General features: G+C 44.7%; 1 protein-coding gene across 4 annotated transcripts in view; it reads left to right on the top strand.

The window, feature by feature from the left end:
* HPCAL1 (hippocalcin like 1) overlaps nt 1-18,339 on the top strand; it is a 190,488-nt gene that overhangs the window by 167,890 nt on the left and 4,259 nt on the right. For 3 of the 4 annotated variants that reach the window (XR_012902518.1, XM_075923505.1, XM_075923503.1), the window contains exons 2-3: nt 10,906-11,308; nt 13,213-13,318. Coding sequence is in view for 3 of the 4 variants with exons in the window: in XM_075923505.1 (XP_075779620.1) it covers nt 10,931-11,308; nt 13,213-13,318 (484 nt within the window). In the remaining variant the exon portion in view is untranslated. Of the gene's footprint in view, nt 1-1,263; nt 1,322-10,905; nt 11,309-13,212; nt 13,319-18,339 lie in introns of all 4 variants that reach the window. The other variant, XM_075923504.1, reaches the window with a different exon arrangement.

Genomic DNA, 18,339 nt, shown 5'->3' with positions numbered 1-18,339 from the left:
AGAGCGGCACTGCGGGACCAACCGGCAGCACCCCAGCTGCTCTGCCACAGGCGTCCGGAGAAAAGCCTAGTCTGCTGGGGGGGGGCGTACTAGCTGCGCACGCCCCCCCCCATCCCAGCAGACCAGGAAGACACGGGCGGCGGACCGAGACGCACCGCGGTCCCGCCGCCTGGGTCCTCCGCGGCTTTGCTCCCAGTCTCCCTGGTCTGCTGGAGACCAGCAGACCAGGGAGATGGGGAGCAAAGCCTCTGAGGACGCCGGCAGCGGGACAGCCGCGGGGCGTCTGGGCTGTCCCACTGCCGGCTTCCCCCGCGGCTTTGCAAAGCCTCGGGGAAGCCGGCAGCGGAGCAGCCCAGGTGCGCCTGGGGTGCCCTGCTGCCCGAGCCCCCCCGCGGCTTTGCAAAGCCGCGAGGAAGCCGGCAGCGGAGCAGTCCAGGCGCGCCTGGGCTGTCTCACTGCCCAACCCCCCCGCGGCTTTGCAAAGCTGCGGGGGGGGGGGGGGAGGAGGGGGGACTGGGGCAGCCCAGGCGCCCCTGGGCTGCCCGAGCCCCTCCGCGGCTTTGCTCTGCGTCTTCCTGGTCTGCAGACCAGGGAGACGCAGAGAAAGCCCCAGAGTACACGGGCGGCAGGACCGCGAGGTCCCACAGTCAGTGTACTCTGGGGCAGCCCCGTTCGTAACTGCGGATCCGACATAAGTCGGATCAACGTAAGTCGGGGACTGCCTGTATTAGTATCTGAAATTTTTCTAGTGATGCCAACACCCAGCCTGTTAATTTATCAATAACTGGTATTACTGGCTAGATATTTCAAGCCATTTGGATATTAGGACTGTTGATTTAATCACAGTTAACTTGTGTGAATAACTGAAAACAATTAATTGTGATTAATGGGACTGCTAAATAATAGAAAACCAACTGAAATTTATTAAATATTGTGGATGTTTTTCTACATTTTTAAATATTTATTTCTATTACAACACAGAATAAAAGTGTACAGTGCTCAAAATGTTTGCACTGTAAAAATGCTAAAAAAAGAAACAATATTTTTCAGTTCACTTCATACAAGTACTGAAGTGCAGACTCCTTATCATGAAAGTGTAACTTAAAAATGTAGAATGTTGTTGTGTAACTGTGTTCAGAAACATAACAATGTAAAATTTTGAGGCCTACAAGTCCACTCAGTCCCATATCATGTTCAGCAATTTGCTAAAACAAGCAAATCTGACGTTTGTATGAAATAATACTGCCTGCTTCTTCTTTACAGTGTCATCTGAAAGTGAGAACAGGCATTCTCGTGGTACTTTTGTGGCTGGTATTGCAAGGTATTTACATGTAACATATGTTAAACATTTGTATGTCTCTTCATGCTTTGGCCACCATTCTAGAAGATATACTTTCGTGCTTATGAGACTAGGTTTTTTTATTATTATTATTATTATTATTATTATTATTATTTTAAATAGGGTTTAACTAAATTTTGTGACTGAACTCCTTGGGGGTATGTCTACACTAGCCACCCTAGTTCAAGCTAGGGTGGCTAATGTAGTCATTTGAACTTGCAAATGAAACCCGGGATTAAAATATCCCGGGCTTTATTTGCATGTTCTCGGGCACCGCCATTTTTAAATGCCCGGTAGTTCAACTCCCTGCCCACGGCTACATGTGGCACGGGCTAGGTAGTTAGAATTAAAACTCCTAATTTGAACTACCGTTACTCTTTATGAGTACCATTACTCCTCAACTCGTGCCGCGTGTAGCCGCGGGCAGGGAGTTGAACTACCAGGCATTTAAAAACGGCGGCGCCCGGGCTTCATTTGCAAGTTCGAATGACTACATTAGCCACCCTAGTTTGAACTAGGTTGGCTAGTGTGGACATACCCTGGGGGAGAATTGTATGTCTCCTCCTGTTCTGCCATATATTTCATGTTATAGCAATCTTGGATGATGACCCAGCACATGTTCATTTTAATAAGGCATTCACATCAGATTTGACAACAGGCAAAGAAGATACCAATGGCAAATTTCTTAAGATAACTACAGCACGAGTGTTCACTCTAAGATACAGTACAGCTTCACAGGTGATTGATCAGCTCTGCCCAGTCAAAGGCTCAGGGCTCCATGCACAGAACTGTACTGTCACACAGCTTAGAGGGAACACTGTACAGCACTTGACCCAAGGTTTAAGAATCTGAAGTGCCATCCAAAATCTGAGACACACAAAGTATGAAGCATGCTTTCAGAAGTCTTAACAGAGCAACACTCTAATGCACTCATGATAATGAAAATGAACATGCATCCATGTGCTCTGCTTTGGACCATTGTCGAGCAGAACTCATCATAAGAATGGAGATGGAAATATGAAGGGATACATGAATCTTTAACATATTGGCTATGTCTAGACTGGCCAGATTTTCTGGAAAATTGGCCGCTTTTCTGGAAAAACTTGCCAGCTGTCTACACTGGCCACTTGAATTTCTGCAAAAGCACTGACTTCCTACTGTAAGAAATCAGTGCTTTTTGCGGAAATACTATGCTAGTCCCTTTTGCGCAAAACTTTTGCGCAAAAGGGCCAGTGTTAACAGCTGAGATTTGGCGATTGGGGCTTTTCTGCGCAAAAGCGCGTCTAGATTGGCCACAGACGTTTTTCTGCAAAAAGTGCTTTTGCGGAAAAGCGTCCGTGCCAATCTAGACACTCTTTTCCGAAAATTCTTTTAACAGAAAACTTTTCCGTTAAAAGCATTTCCAGAAAATCATGCCAGTCTAGACATAGCCATTTGGTATATAAATATCTTGCAATGCCAGCTACAGAAGTACCATACGAACACCTGTTCCTGCTTTCAGGTGACATTGTAAAAAAGAAACAGACTTGTTTGTCTGAACGTTTGTCTGAACAATTGGCTGAACAAGAAGTAGGACTGAGTGGACTTGTAGATGGTAAAGTTTTACATTTAATACTTAAAAGCTGGTTTCCCCCTCTCCCCCTCCTAGCGCCATATCTGCTGTGGGGATAGGGGAGGCAGAGGTACAGTGGGAGGGACATGCATGAGCTGCAACAGCTGATTCCTGGCTCGCACTCAGTCTCCCCCTTGCCCTTCTCCCCCTCACTTCCCCCCACCACTGCACTTCAGCCTTTTAAATGTATTAAGAGCCTTGAGGCTCTTTATACATTTAAAAGGCTGAAGTGCAGTGGGTTAGCTCCTATGGCCAGGAGCTATAACCCCACTGTGGCTCTGCAGTTTCCCCTCCTTATCAGCTAATCGACTAGTCTATGAAAATTCTATCAACTAGACAATTAGCTGATTAAATGCCATTTAACATCCCTAAGATGAGAAGGAAATTTCAGAACAACTTAATCCTATTTATTCTCTGCATCTTAATTTCCAACTTGACTATATTTCTAGACCTCATTACAGCAAGGATGTTGCTTTAAGAATAGAGGGAACGTGATTAAATGTGCAGCAACATTTGCCAAAATACCAGACATGAGACTTGAAAAAAAAATCAGTTCATTGTTTATTTGCTTTTCCTTTCCTGGGTCCTACACAGTGCATCATGTGTTCTAACATTTACTTTTACAGAAAAAACATACGTTCTAAGGCCTATGGGTCTGTTAATATATTCAGATTCTTGTCTAAGCATATATAAAGCACTTCTATTTACTTTTGTTACTGTGAGGAATTCCATGCTCATTAAAAGTCCAGATGCTCACTCTAAAAACTCAGTCCTCTGTTTATCAAGCGAAACAGGCATAGGACTAACATTAATGCATGCAGTCTTCCATCACAGCATCTTTTATATTATGTCTTATCCCTGATCTGGAGTGACTACACTGGAGTGAGAAGTTAGGGGAAAGTAGTAAAGTCTTCAGCCCTATTCATTCCTACATCTGTGTTCATGCCAGTCGTGATGGTGCATTTTAAGATGAAGACAGACCGTCACTAGAAGCTGCATGAGGACAGCTACATTGCTGTACTTAGGCTGCCAAAAGCCATGACTCTGTCACTACTCAGCCCAGTGCTAGATTCTAATTGCACATGAAATGGTTTTCCGTGAAGTTGTTAGATACAAGGATGTCTGTTTCCACCCCAGTCTCCCAGGAAGTCCCTCTATAGTAAATGCAAAATCCATTATGGAGCTGCCTCTTTACTTTCCTGTACTTCTAATTTAAACCTCTATCAAAAGCCGAACTTTCCTATTTTTCATTTGCGCTATACACATTGTTGATGAAGATTCTTCCAGGTTTGAGCGAGATGGTGAGGGCAAAGACTACAAAGATTACAAATCCATTGAAATTTGTAAAGCCTCCTTTATTTTATTTAGAATATTGCTATTCTTGGTGGCTTTGTCTAGTCACTTGTCTAGTGGGAATGTCAATGTGTAGTAAACTATACGATTAACTGATAAGCCTAGACTTATCGGTTAATTTTCTCATCTACATGCATTTCAGCGGGGGGGAGCAGGCACCTCTGTTAGAGGCTGCAGCGTGGGGAGCCCAAGCTCCCTGTGGACAGAGGTTGCTCTGTCTCCCATGGAGCAGCCTCTGTCTGCGGCAAGCCTGGGACCTCCACTGACAGAGGCTGGTCCCCAGCAGCCCATGGTGAAGTCCAAGCCAGCCTCTGTCCACAGGGAGCTCAGACCTGTCATGGACAGGGGCTGCTGCCAGACTAACTTCCCCCCTCTGCAGCTGCTTCTGTCTGTGGGAGCTTGGACCTCCGACCTCCTACAGACCTGGGCTGCTGTCACCCCGCACTGCTGCCTCTGTAACAGCAGCGAGGAGTCATAGGCTCCGGTCTGCGCAGGGAGCTGGTTTTTAAATTGGCTTCCCTCACTAACCGGCAGCTGCCTCTGAAACAGGAATAACTGATAACAATTCATATGTTTACTTGACTATTCAGTTACCCGATATCTAACATCCCTATTGTCTAGCTATTTCTCTGTTCAATAGTATGTTTTAAAAAAATAAAAATATATGGAGATATACATATCTCACAGAACTGGAAGGGACCTCGAGTGGCCATCGAGTCCAGTCCCCTGCCTTCATGGCAGGACCAAGTACCATCCCTGACAGATTTGTCCTAGATCCCTATATTGCTCCTGCAAGGATCGAGCTCACAACCCTGGGTTTAGCAGGCCAATGCTCAAACCACTGAGCCATCCCTCCCCCAAAAACAATAGCTTTTTTTTCTTCTAAACCTTGCTAGAAAGGAAGGTTGATTACTTTCTCAGTGGGGCAAAAATCTATTTTGAGGGACAGACTGGTTTGGTAGCTGATCTGCTATCACAAGATCTATGAGCAATCTAAACCTGCTTCTTTTAACACATTGTGCATGCAAATGCTAAGAACTGGATGCCTTTAAAGACTGCAGGTTTGGGGATAAGTTGGCCAGAAGAGTAGTACAACATCCTCTAAAGCACAGCAAGATGAAAACATTTCTCATAGGTGAGTGAAGGATTCCAAAAGTTATTAGTTTTCTTCCTCATACCCATTGTCATCTTTCTCAAACCTGGAAGAATCTTTACAGGCAGTGTGTTAGCCATGCTTGTGTACCAGCTGCACTATGTTATCTGAAATGTATAACTCATGTGGCAAAAGAAAGAGACTAATCATAAAGTGACTTAAATGTTCCTTTTTGAGTGCCCACTACCTGTGATTTCCATTACTGATTATCCTCCCAAGGGTTTCTCTGGCTAAAAAGCTAGTGAGCCTCTGGAAACTGATTTGATGAAAGTGTTTTAGAGCAATCGAATGAAATGTCAGTTGGATGCCAGCAGCAAGGTTTCTTGTCATGATTAATGAGATAGTTGGGCTTTTCATTTTGCAGGAGCTACCTGAAACAAGCCTTATCTAAGAGCTATTTCTTTGGATGTGCTTTAATAAATTAACATTAATGTCACTTACTTAATTACTTTTAACAAATTGGTTACACAACTGCAGGTTTATATTTGGGTTTGGCACATTAAGAATCCATTTGAAAAGCTCAGATCCTGAAGAATAATTGCATTTTAATGCATTGCATGTTGACTTTTCTAAAATCGTCTGTACTAAAAGGTAGATTTGAAGTCACTTCAGTTGGCTTTTGCAGTCAACCAATTATAGGTTAACTTGAGTATAGAGCATTTGAAATTAATAGCAGTAAATCTCTCTTCTCTCATGATAAGGAAGTAATGAGTTCCATTTGTTGGTCTCTAACACACCGTTAATTGTAAATTTTGCATTTGTATTGCAGTAGCACCTAGATGCAACCACCAGATCAAGACCCCTTGCACCTGGCAACAAACAAAAATGTAATAAATTACAGTTCCTGCCCCCAATGAGCTCTTAAATTAATTCCCCTACTAATTCAGGTAGTATGTTTGTGATCACCTTATGAGGATAACTATGGAGTGTCTAATTACCACAGACCAGAAGTGAATCTCTGGTTATTTGCATGCCTGAATGCTGATTCCACAGCTTCCCTGCCACGCTGCTCCATGGGGTATAAAGCCTGCATGAGTTATCTTGTTTGTGCCCACAGAAAAATGTGAGGAAATATTGTGTCCAAAGATCAGTTAATTTCAGGTGGATGAGTCTTCAGAGAACAATAGCTGATCCTACTCAACTCTGCTAAAGTTAGCTCACATCCCTCTCCACACTGAATAGAATTCACCCCAGAAGGGTGAGAAACAGCCACCGTGTCCATGGTGGGAGAATGCTGCCAGTGCCCTTTCCTCTTCCTGTCAATACCGCTCTCCACAGATTTCTCACCATTTTGGTCCCTACCATGTTATCCAGTGGATGTCATTCTGTAGAGAGCCAAACTAATGAGGCGGCTGTCACTTAACTTTGCACACAGGCTTGTTGAAGCACAGGCTATCTGATGCTTGATAGCTGCATAAAGATGAAGAGTTGAGCTGCTGATGCCCCTTAGCAGCCAGAGTAAGCATGTGTTGTGTAAATTCTAACCATGGTATATAGAGGGGTTGGTGTGGAGCAAGGATGGGAATGAGGGATAGAGAACAAAGAATCGACATATAGTGAGAGAAACATTTAGGAAGAGCCAAGCTCAGGCTGTGGCTTTCCACTCGTTCTTTAAGTTAACAATGAAAGAAACCCTGGGAAGAGAGTAAGATTGGACAGATGCCACATTTTAACAGTTGCCAAGAAGTTGGGGGCGACTAGGGAAATGAAAGCTCCCATTGGCTGCTATGGCAAGGTTTGCCATCTGAGCTGCCGGACAACTCTCCTTTCTCTCCTTACCCCAACCCTTGTGGCCAGTATTCCATTCAGTAAGGACATATTTTCTCTAACCTCCCAAGCTATGAGATTTCCTTTTCTTCCCCTCCCCTCCTCTACCCATCCACCTGTCACTCTGAGGCCAGGTCTACACTAGACCTGGAGGGATTGCCTTAAGGTACACAACTCCACCTACGGAGAATACGTAGCTAGAGTCGACTTACCTTAAGCTGAGCTTGGCGCCGGCTCCGCTGCGGGAGGGCGACAGGAGCAAATGCTCCCGTCTGCTTCCCTTACTCCTCGCCACTGTGAGGAATACTGGTGCAAGCCAGAGCAGCCCTCAATGTTCAATTTAGCCGTCTATAATAGATCCACTAAACTGAATGCCAGAATGTCGATCTCTGGCTCCGCAAGTGAAGTCTATGGGGATGCAACAGGAAGGGAGAAATGCTGAGGCCTGCCCTACCATCTCCTTGAGCAATCCATTTTTGGGGTTCATAGTAAAGAAGTGGTGATAATGCTTGTTCCTCCTTATCTCCCCATGTAGCTGAGGCTATTTCTGGTTGATGCCTGGTTTCTGCCTTTAAACAGCCTCTGCTGTTGTTGCTTTTGCTTTGATTCGATCAAAAGCCCAGTGAACTCAGAGGCTCCCACAGACTTCAGTAGTTTTTGATCAGGAGATGGTAACCCTTGGCAGATGATGGGGCCTCTAGAAGAGAAACAGGAGAAGGGGAAGATTAATGTTGGGCCAGAAAGATGACATGAAAATAATTTGTTTCCTAAACTGTATGGTTTTGTTCATTACCTTTTCTGCAGAGGCCTCAGTGACCATTCCTTAAAATGCAGTAGAATAGAAAGTATGGAGGTGCTCCCTGCCCTGTGCATCGAGACTAATTTGAGTATGAATATGTGGACTTGTGTGGATTTGAAATACAGATGGTGAGGTAGATGCTGACCTGCATTTAGCTAGAGAGCAGCTCTTTGTTTTCTAAAAGGCTGCAGCCAGTTTTGTTTTAGCATTTTGAAAGAGAGCTAGTGATGTATCAAAGGCACAGAGCAAACGTTGTGACTGAGTGACTAGAAATTAAGCTAGTGGGCTGGAATGTTTGTGGTTTCCGACAAAACAGAAGCAGCTAATGATATCAGCAGAGTTTTCCGTTGAACCTGATGTGTTTTATTAATGAGCAGCTGGTTGGTTTTTGTCTGTAAGCATTAAGCCACAGAGCAGGATGTGTATTTTGTATTGCTGAGTCTCTGTTAAAAGAAAATGGACTACAAATAAAATGCAGTTGAATGCAGTTATTGATAATCCTCGAGTATTAGTTATTTTTGTTGACCCTTCATTTTTGTAGGTTTCGGGGATGAAGTGAGCTTTTGCTGCCTGCAAAGTGCTTACTCGTTATCACGTCTTATCTCGTTGCGTGTGTCCTGTCACATTTTTGGTGTTCTGCTTTCCCTGTTTCTCGGTGTAGGTAGGGCAGAGCAGTGCACATACACAACCCATTACTTGGTATGCTTATCATTACTACATGCACGTTGCACTCATTTGGTGGAATAATACAAAGCAAGATAGAATTAGGTGGCTAATTTAGGTCATTAGTAAATTCATTCAAGAGTGTACAAACCTTTTTAATACAGCAGTATAAGAGATTCTTGTAGGGTTTTGCATGTTAATGCACGTTCTTGAACTCTTACTATTGTCTATACAAATAAGATTAACATTGCACTGAATTTCAGTCTGTAAAAGCTGATGTTACCACCAAAGAAGGCCCTCCTTTGTCATAGTAAAGAACTGGTAGTATTAGGGCTTATCTACACTGCACATTATGTCGGTATAATTTACGTTGCTCAGGAATATGTATATGCCACACCACTAAGCAGCATTTGTTACGCCGACTTAGGCACTAGTGTGGACAATGCTAGGTCAGCAAGAGAGCTTCTCCTGCCGACAGAGCTATCAATTCTTGCAGTAGAAACCGTTGGCGTAGTGTCTTCACCAGATGCCCTACAATGGCATCTCAGTAGCACTTCAAGCGTACGCTAGCCCTTAATATGCCAACAGGTTCTGTCGTATCTAGCTAATGTGTTTGCTAATCTCGAGCACCTCTGTCTTCTTAGTTATTGGTTGAAATGGCTGGGTAACTGAGAGTCTGAGGATGGTAAAAGGGGAGAACATGCATGCATGGCTTTATATTAAGAGTATATTGAGCAACTTTCACTTTGTCACAGGCTCTTGTCTGCTATGAGTGAACATCTTCAGCTTACTCCAGATGTCTAAAAACCCCTGACATAAACAAGTGACCAAGCCCATCATAGCACTTAAGACTCCCTCTTGCCTAATGGGCTGAGGATGTCTGGTGCACTCAGACTCTTTTTAAACACCTGACAAACAAACCCATGAGAGTCTTGAGATGCCTTTTTGCCCAAGGTGGGAATATTACATTCTGAAGTACTGTCTCCTGTCTTTGAGTAAACTTGCATAATCGCCGCAACGTGATTGACTCAACAAGGAGCCGGGCCCTTGTAATTCTCCCAACAAATGCATATGTCTGGCCTATGCAGTCGCTTGAACCAGTATTTCATTTTAGAAAATCTCTGTATACATCCCTAGGAACATTCTGAATTCAAATGTGTTGAAAAGAGCTGCATCACATAGGCCTTTTCTTAACCTTAGATGGCCCAGCTGCTTGTGCTGCTGCCACTCTGTTGGGAAGAGGGAGGAAAAGGTCTTCTAGGTTATTCTATTAAATGTGGGGGCTGCTTTCTGCCCAGACCTCTCTGCAGCACTTCTGTCCTCTCCCACCTCCCTTTCTTACTCAGTCCTGCTTGTGCTATTTGAAGACTGGGCTCAAGCAATGCAAAGCATTCCAAAGGGCCTTCCTGCAGTTCCAGTGCTGCTACAGTCCAGGGCTGGAGCCTTTGATCCTGATTGATGGTAACAGTAAAGGAGGAAAGTTCTGCTCTAGGAGGGGGGTTTCAAAGGCACTTGGAGGAGACAGGCACTCAGCTCCTCTTGACTTCCAGGGAGTGGTAAGTGCCTAACTGCCCTCTGTGCCTTCAAAAATCTCCCCTGTGGAAATCAGTCTTTAAGTATGGACACTTTTAAAGCATTTTCTCCCCGTTGCTTCCCATGCTGGACCCTGGCCCAACCCACTAATAGCAGCATGTCAGTCTGTGCGGGGCCATGCAGCCATAAGCTGGAAAAACATTGCAAGCTGGGCTCAAGCCTCCCATGTTGTGTTTCAGGGTAAGCTGGGGTAGAACTGAGGGTAAAGAACATGTCTGAGCAAGGGAGTAGTACGCACAGGGTCACCCAAACCCACACTTTTCTCCTCTTCTCCATCCCTGCCCCCAACCCCACAAGGGCAGCATCAGTAACTGGGAGAGCTTGGAAACGGGAAGCGAGAGTGAAATAGATCTGTCTTTGACCGAGAAGGTTAATGAAATAGATAAGCATGTTCTTGTTTAAAGCTGTACGCAGATACTTGTATTTAACAGCCCCATGGTCTCTGTAGCGGAGCAGTGCTCTCTGCGGGGTGGCTTCATCAGTTGATATGTTTGTACTTCTTGGATGTCTGCTTATTGATACTCCTCTTTCCACTGAATGACCTGCCTACAGTCCATGAGCGACGCAGGTCACTTGGAGTTCACTTGTGGCACTGAAGGTGACACCCTTGCTCTTTTGTTTTACAGCTGTTAGAGCCTAACCAAGCACAGAATGGGGAAGCAGAACAGTAAGCTGCGGCCTGAGGTACTCCAGGATCTCCGAGAGAATACCGAATTCACAGACCACGAGCTTCAAGAGTGGTACAAAGGCTTCTTAAAAGATTGCCCCACGGGCCACTTGACTGTTGAGGAATTCAAAAAGATATATGCAAATTTTTTCCCCTATGGTGATGCATCGAAGTTTGCAGAGCACGTGTTCCGCACTTTTGATACCAACGGCGATGGGACGATTGACTTTAGGGAATTTATCATTGCGCTGAGTGTCACGTCTCGGGGGAAACTCGAACAGAAGCTGAAATGGGCCTTTAGCATGTATGATCTTGATGGCAATGGATACATCAGTCGTGGTGAAATGCTTGAAATCGTGCAGGTGAGGAATGGTCTTGTTCTTTTATCAAACTTACCTTTTGAAAAAATTACCCTTGTGCATTAATATTGCTGTAACCACTTGCCCACTGAGCTAGAGACTTCTAACCCTAGCAGCCATTCTACTAGCTGCTGTACATCACAGGACTTGCAGCCCATGCATGCAAGGTTCCTGGACCATGTTCCTGATGCCCTTCTTCACATTGTCATACCAAATGGCAGAGCAGAAAATAATTCTGCCCATAAACTACCAACGTGTGGGCTCTGAGGAGAAGTGGACATGAACCAAAGCCCCAAGCACCTTGTCCCTCTTCTGTTCCTCCCTCTCCCCCCCAAAAAAGACCCATTTGTGGTGTTCAAAATTGGTATCAGATTTGGATCCAAATTTTGGAAACAGTCCCAGCAATTATAATGGACTGAACCCTAATTTCAGATATGAAAGCCATGTATGCTGACGTTTGAGTCCTCTGCTTTTAAAGTGAAGGGCCTTAAACCCTTTTCACCACAGGGGAAAGTGCTGCACAGCTTCTTGCTCACAAACACGCCTCCCCTCCCCCTCTCTCACTCCTCTGCTGCTTTACATCTTGGAAAATCTGCAGGTGTTTTAGGCACAAGTTAGAAATTCCTTTAGCCTGGTTCAGTATTTTCCCCCAGTTTAGTCTTTGCTTCAGAGGTGTTCCCAGGACAGGGTAGTTTTACTAACTCTGCTTGCATACCTAGAATGTGAATAGTGTGCACCAGCCGAACCATGGTAGCACTTACATTGAATGCAGAGGGAGCGCACAGTTCTCACAGTCAATGTTGTATGCAATCAGCACACATCTTTCTTCACGTACCCTTGCTTTCCGTGTGTCCTTTGAGTAATACCAGTAGGAGAACACTACATGGATGGAAACCAGCAGAATCCGTCAGCCTTGCACATGAGTAATAGTAAACAAGATGTCTAGTGGGCCACCCATAGAACCCCAGTTGGCCGCAGGTTGCCCACCATTGTTGTAGAGTCATAGCACCACCATTCACAGGTTGTTTGGCACATTCACAGGAAGGCTTCCCAAGTAGGAGATAAGCTTATACAAGATGCCCACCAGACAAGATGCTTTCAGTCTAGGAAAAACAATAGGCCCTTCTCCAACCACTATCTGGACTGAAAGCCTCTTATCCAGTGGGTGTCCCCCAGGTGTAACTACATTTAAAATACAGATACATAGTATTCATAACTTCATATGCAAAAATGATTCATGGATTCCAATAGGCTAATCATATTCGGCAATCCAAAACCTTTCCAATGATACCTTTTATGATTTATCAAGCATAAAATACATCATAATCAAGCATAAAAGTTATCACTATGAAGAATATGGGGTGCAGAGTTATATCCCCATCAAGGTTAATCTCTGAGTGCTTCAGCGAGGGTTGCTAGGAGCAGAATTTAGCTGGAGAGTGAAAATCTTTTACCTCCCCGCAACAACAGTTGCTCTAGGAAAGGCTGGGGAGAAATTAAATTGGCAGGGGAGTTTGTATTGCGCATACTGTATCTCATGATAAACTTAAAAAACAACAAATAGTCTGGTAGCACTTTAAAGACTAACAAAACATGTAGATGAGCTTTCATGGGCACAGCCCAATTCTTCAAATGACCAATGTTGGATGTCCAGAACTAAAAGAAATAGGGAGTGGGGGAGAAGGAAAAAAATGGGAGGGGGTAAACAAGAAGAGGCAGTGGTTTTCTAAATTTAGAAATGAATGCTGGAAAAAGCAGATCTAGTTCATAATTTCTTTTGTTTTGGGGTTTTCTATTTATAGGTGTTTTCAGCTGTCTGCCTAGGTTGTCTTCCTTTGTTTATTGCTGAAAGCTTAAGTTCCTTTCCTTGGTCCTGATGTTCTATAACTTTTTTTTTTTTTTTTTAGGCAATCTACAAAATGGTGTCATCCGTAATGAAAATGCCAGAAGACGAGTCCACTCCGGAGAAACGAACAGACAAAATCTTCAGACAGATGGACACAAACAATGATGGTATGATTTCCACCAGAAGCCCTTAAATAGGTCTTAGGAATAAGCAAGCATTGTCTGATGCCTTATTTCTAGTTTTGCATTACTGATAATGCTCAACTTTTATTTAGAAGAAAAAATGCTCTTAGGGAGGCTTCAGTTCTATCTGCCATCTCACCGTGGAGTCGGTCTCAGTAACATCTGAGTGTCTGTTTGCTGTAATCAAAATAAAGGCAAATAAGCTGTGTTTGTAGAAACCAATGAGGTCCCTATTTTTCAGACTAGTACTGGTATTTTTGTACTGGTATCTTTTGCACAAAGGTGTTTGTTCCTCTTTTCAGTAACTCTTGCCCCTTCACACACACTGTCTGCTGACCAACTAAGCTAGGGTACGTCTAGACTTCAGGCTTTTGTTGACAGATACTGTTGACAAAGCTTTTGTCAACAAAAAGCGTCTAGACTACATCCAGTTCTGTTGACCAAGCAAGCCACTTTGTCGACATGAGAGTGTAGACGCAAAGGACAGCGTAGATGCAATCACGCCTTCCGTCAACAGAACTCTGTCAACAAAAGACATTATTCCTCGTAGAATGAGGTTTACCGCCGTTGACAAAACTGCCGAGTTCTGTCGACGTTATGTCAACAGAACTCGGCAATAGTGTAGACACAGGTATACTTTTGTCGACAAAAGTCCACTTTTGTCGACAAAACCCCTGTAGTCTAGACACACCCCTAGTGAAGTTGGCAGCAACCTAAGTGGGGGTGCATCTGAAGTAGGGATCTTAAAAATCGTGTAATAGGGTAACCATGTAATCACTGAGAATCTCAGCAGTTACATGGTTACCTGTGCTGTGGGCACTACAGTGTAAAGAGTAAGGGACGACAGGGGACCAGAATTGCTTCACTTTATACTGCAGAACCCACAGCGAAACCTCCCCGGGAGCAGGGCTGCTAGCCCCTGCCCCTGCTTTGCTGTGGCAGTGAAGCCTCTTCCCTGGGAGCAGAGCTGGCAGCCCTGGCCTGCCTAGCTCTTGGGGAGAGGATTCACTGCCATGCCACAGCAAAGCCACCTCCCCAGGAGGTTGAGTGTAACAGACAGCATTAATCAATTAAGCATCTGCTTATTGGTTGAACAGTCAGCCATTTACATTTTTACATCTCTAATCTAAAATAAGTCCCATCGCCAGATTTGGTTTGCTGCATGTTGCTGCACTGACATGCCCTCTGGTCTCTTCCTCCACAGAGGGTTTGAGAAAATATGTCACGTGTGTATCTCCTCTCCATCTGTGAAATCAGGCACTGTGTCAGACTCCTGGCAGCTCAGCTGCACGGCCATGTCTATAGAACAGGACTGGTCTGCCCTGTGAGGGCAGCCATGCTTCTTCATGTGGTCTGTGCACCATTGGGGAGTCACAAAGTGTGGTACGGCCCAGGAGAGGCAGACTGTGATGGGGCAGAGGAATGGCAAAATAGATATAGGTGAAGAGGGGAGCTAGGTTGCAAAAAGTGAGCAAAGGCAAAAATGAGCAGAGGAAAATAGAACGAAGAATAGAAATGGGAGGAGTATGAAGTCAGAGAGAAAGAACACAAATACAGGATGACAAATACAGTACCTGAGGTAGGGCCTGGTAGTGAAGAGTAAAGTGTTTTCACTCCAGTTTTTATGGTTATATTCTAGCTTGTATTCTCCAAGAGGAGAGGATGTCAGGGAGTGTAGAGGGGAGAAGGGAGTTCTTCCCTGAGAAAAGGGGGAAAGAAGATTGAGGTCCCTCTTCTACCTTGCTGTGTTTCCAAATGTGGCCTGCTCACCTCACCTACACCCATCCAGTGTGTTCCATAACAGGATCATCCTTCTTTTCCCTTTGCAAAAAACACTCTGCTCCCATTAGGGTCTGTGCCACATCAATCTCATGTACTGTTTGACAGGCAAGAACATGATTGCCTCTGCAAACATCAAATTGCATAGAGCAATCTTATTCCTCCATCTAAGTAGCCCTTGCTAGTAGAACAAAGTCAGCGCTATGCTTAAAATTGTATTCAGTGTGACCCAGCCATCTTGGACTATGGCCTACTGTAATTGTTGACTATGGCCTACTGTAATTGTTGGCAGACTGAACGGATGCATCTGTCTATTCAGATGGGAAGCAAAGATGCTAGTCACTTTACTGTCTCTCTTCCCCCACACCCTCTTTTTTTTTTTCTTGTTACTATTTGGTTTCATGTGCTGCTGCGGCTACTGTTTCGGGCAGTCTGTTCCATCTCATTGTCATTTCTGTGTGTGAAAAGGCTTCTCTGAAATGTCCACGTGCCTTCAACTTGTACTCTCTGGGAAGGTATGAACTAGGGCAGTGGTGTCCAACCCGCTAGCCACATGAGGCTGCTTGGCTGGTTGAGTGCGGCTAGTACACTATAGCAGTAGCCACTATAGTGGCTGCTGCTTCAGAACTGGTGGGCACTACGGCTCGAGGATCAAGGTCCAGCTCTTCTTAATTTCCCTCATATGAGGCTAATTGTATGCATGAGAAGAGTGGGATTTGGCCTTGAATTTTGTACCTCTATTCATCTCTCAGCCCTTCTTCAATTTTACATTTCTGTTTTATGCATCTTTAGGTTTTCTGATTCCATACAGCTGCATCAATGATCATTTAGGGACAGATTTTTTTTGAAAGGCACAGTTTGCCCTTAAACAGGGGCTTGACCTTGCAAAATTGAAAATCTGAAAATTTGGCCCAGAATTGCACTTTCTAATTATCCATTATCTAAAGGCAGCACTTAGATCCATAGTTTGCTTAGAAAAGTTTTGCTGACCAAGAATAGAACAGTGAGCAGAGAGGAGGGGTCTATGGGAAGTGCTGATAGGAAGATGTGTTTAAGGCAGAGTTCTCAAACTTGCAACCTTTGCCTCTGTGGTCCTGACATGCTGTTGATTCTCCCTTCCCCTCCACAAAACTGCGTCAGGCTGCAGGTTTGCGTTCACATTGGAATATACACCACGTTTGGAGGCACGTTTATGTAACCACATGATCAATTAATGTACCGGACAGTGTTAGCCACCACTCTACCCACTAACTCATCTCCCCAGACTACAACTGGTGAGAGGACTCAGTTGTTTTTCCCTCATCACCCTGCCAAAGAAATGTTTCCACCTTATCCCATCAGCTGTAAAATGTTCCCAGTAAACTACCTTGGTCAGAGGCCCAAGATGGGCAGCCTTCAGTCTTGGGCCTGTGACCACTTTTCGGCTGTGTGCAGAGCACAGGCAGAAAATACAGCACCGTGCTTGCTTCGGTGCAAGCTGGCGAGCAAAATACGTATGGGGTATGTTCCAGGCTTTTGCTCCGCTGGCTGAAGCCCACACTTCACTGTCTTCATTGTTCTTCAAAAGCGGCGAGGAGTCCTGTGGCACCTTATAGACTAACTGAAGTGTAGGAGCATAAGCTTTCATGGGCAAAGACCCACTTCGTCGGATGCATGTAGTGGAAATTTCCAGAGGCAGGTATAAATATGCAGGCCAGAATCAGGCTGGAGATGACAAGGTGGATCCAATCAGGGAGGATGAGGCCCACTTCTAGTAGCTGATCTGGAGGTGTGAATTCCAAGAGAGCAGAAGCTGCTTTTGTAGTTAGCAAGCCATTCACAGTCTTTGTTTAATCCAGAGTTGATTGTGTCAAACTTGAAGATGAACTGTAGCTCAGCAGTTTCTCTTTGAAGTCTGGTCCTGAAGTTTTTTTGCTGCAGGATGGCTACCTTTAGATCTGCAATTGTGTAGCCAGGAAGATTGAAGTGTTCTCCTACAGGTTTTTGTACGTTGTTATTCCATTCATTGTTCTTGTTACTCTTGCTCATTGGACTCAAGCGAGGCTACCGGAGCTAGCTGACTTGCAGGCTTTTGCCATGCAAACATGCCCTTCAAGAATTTCAAATCTGATATTTCAGGGTGCAATGGGTGAAAAAGGAGCATTAGCTTATTAGAAAAGGAGAGGTGTTCCATTTCCAAGTGGGATCCAGCAGTTTTGCTTCCAGCCCTGAAAAGGCCAGTGATTTCTGACTTCTAAGGTTATGATCCTTAGGCATAGAAAAACTGTTCCATCTTAGAGACTTTTATGGCGCTCTCTGAGTCCTGTTCTGTTGAACTGACAGTAGCTAGAGCCCTGGGGTAACATCTGGCTTTGCTGAGTTCCATGAGAGTTTTCTCATTGACTTCAATGTGGCTAGGATTTCACTCTTTGGCTCTACATGTGGAGGCATACAAAACTAAAGCATGTAAAGTCATCCTTCTGTGACCCCTGTGGCATGCAGAGATGTGTGATGGGACAGTGTGGCAAATCTTCTATGATGAGGTAACTGGCTTTGTGGATATGGGAAAGTCGGTGGATGTGATATACCTTGACTTTAGCAAAGCTTTTGATATGGTCTCCCATGATATTCTAGCCAGCAAGTTAAGGAGGTATGGATTGGATAAATGGACTGTAAAATGGATAGAAAGCTAGTTAAACTGTCGGGCCTAGCGGGTAGTGATCAGTGGCTCAATGTCAGGTTGGCAGTTGGTTTCTAGAGCTGGTTTTGTTCAACATCTTTATTAATGACCTGGATAAGGGGATGGATTGCACCCTCAGCAAGTTTGCAGATGACACTAAGCTAAGGGGAGAGGTAGATACATTGGAGTGCAGGGATAGGGTCCGTAGTGACCTAGTCAGATTAGAGGATTGGGCCAAAAGAAATCTGAAGGTTCAACAAGGACAAGTGTAGAGTCCTGCCCTTGGGACACAAGAATCCCAAGCATTGTTACAGGCTGCGGACCAACTGGCTAGGTAGCACTTCATCAGAATAGGACCTGGGGATTACAGTGGACAAGAAGTTGGATATGAGTCAACAGTGTGCCCTTGTAGCCAAGAAGGTGAAAGGCATATTAGGCTGCATTAGGAGGAGCATTGCCAGAAGATCTAGAGAAGTGATTATTCCCCTTTATTCGGCTCTGGTGAGGCCACATCTGGAGTATTGCATCCTGTTCTGGGTCCCCCACTATAGAAAGGATGTGGATGCAT

Source organism: Pelodiscus sinensis, chromosome 3 (genome assembly GCF_049634645.1).
Source record: "Pelodiscus sinensis isolate JC-2024 chromosome 3, ASM4963464v1, whole genome shotgun sequence".
Classification (NCBI taxonomy): Eukaryota; Metazoa; Chordata; order Testudines; family Trionychidae; genus Pelodiscus; species Pelodiscus sinensis.
Note: the sequence above shows the minus strand (reverse complement) of the source record. Positions and strands in the feature narration are given on the sequence as shown.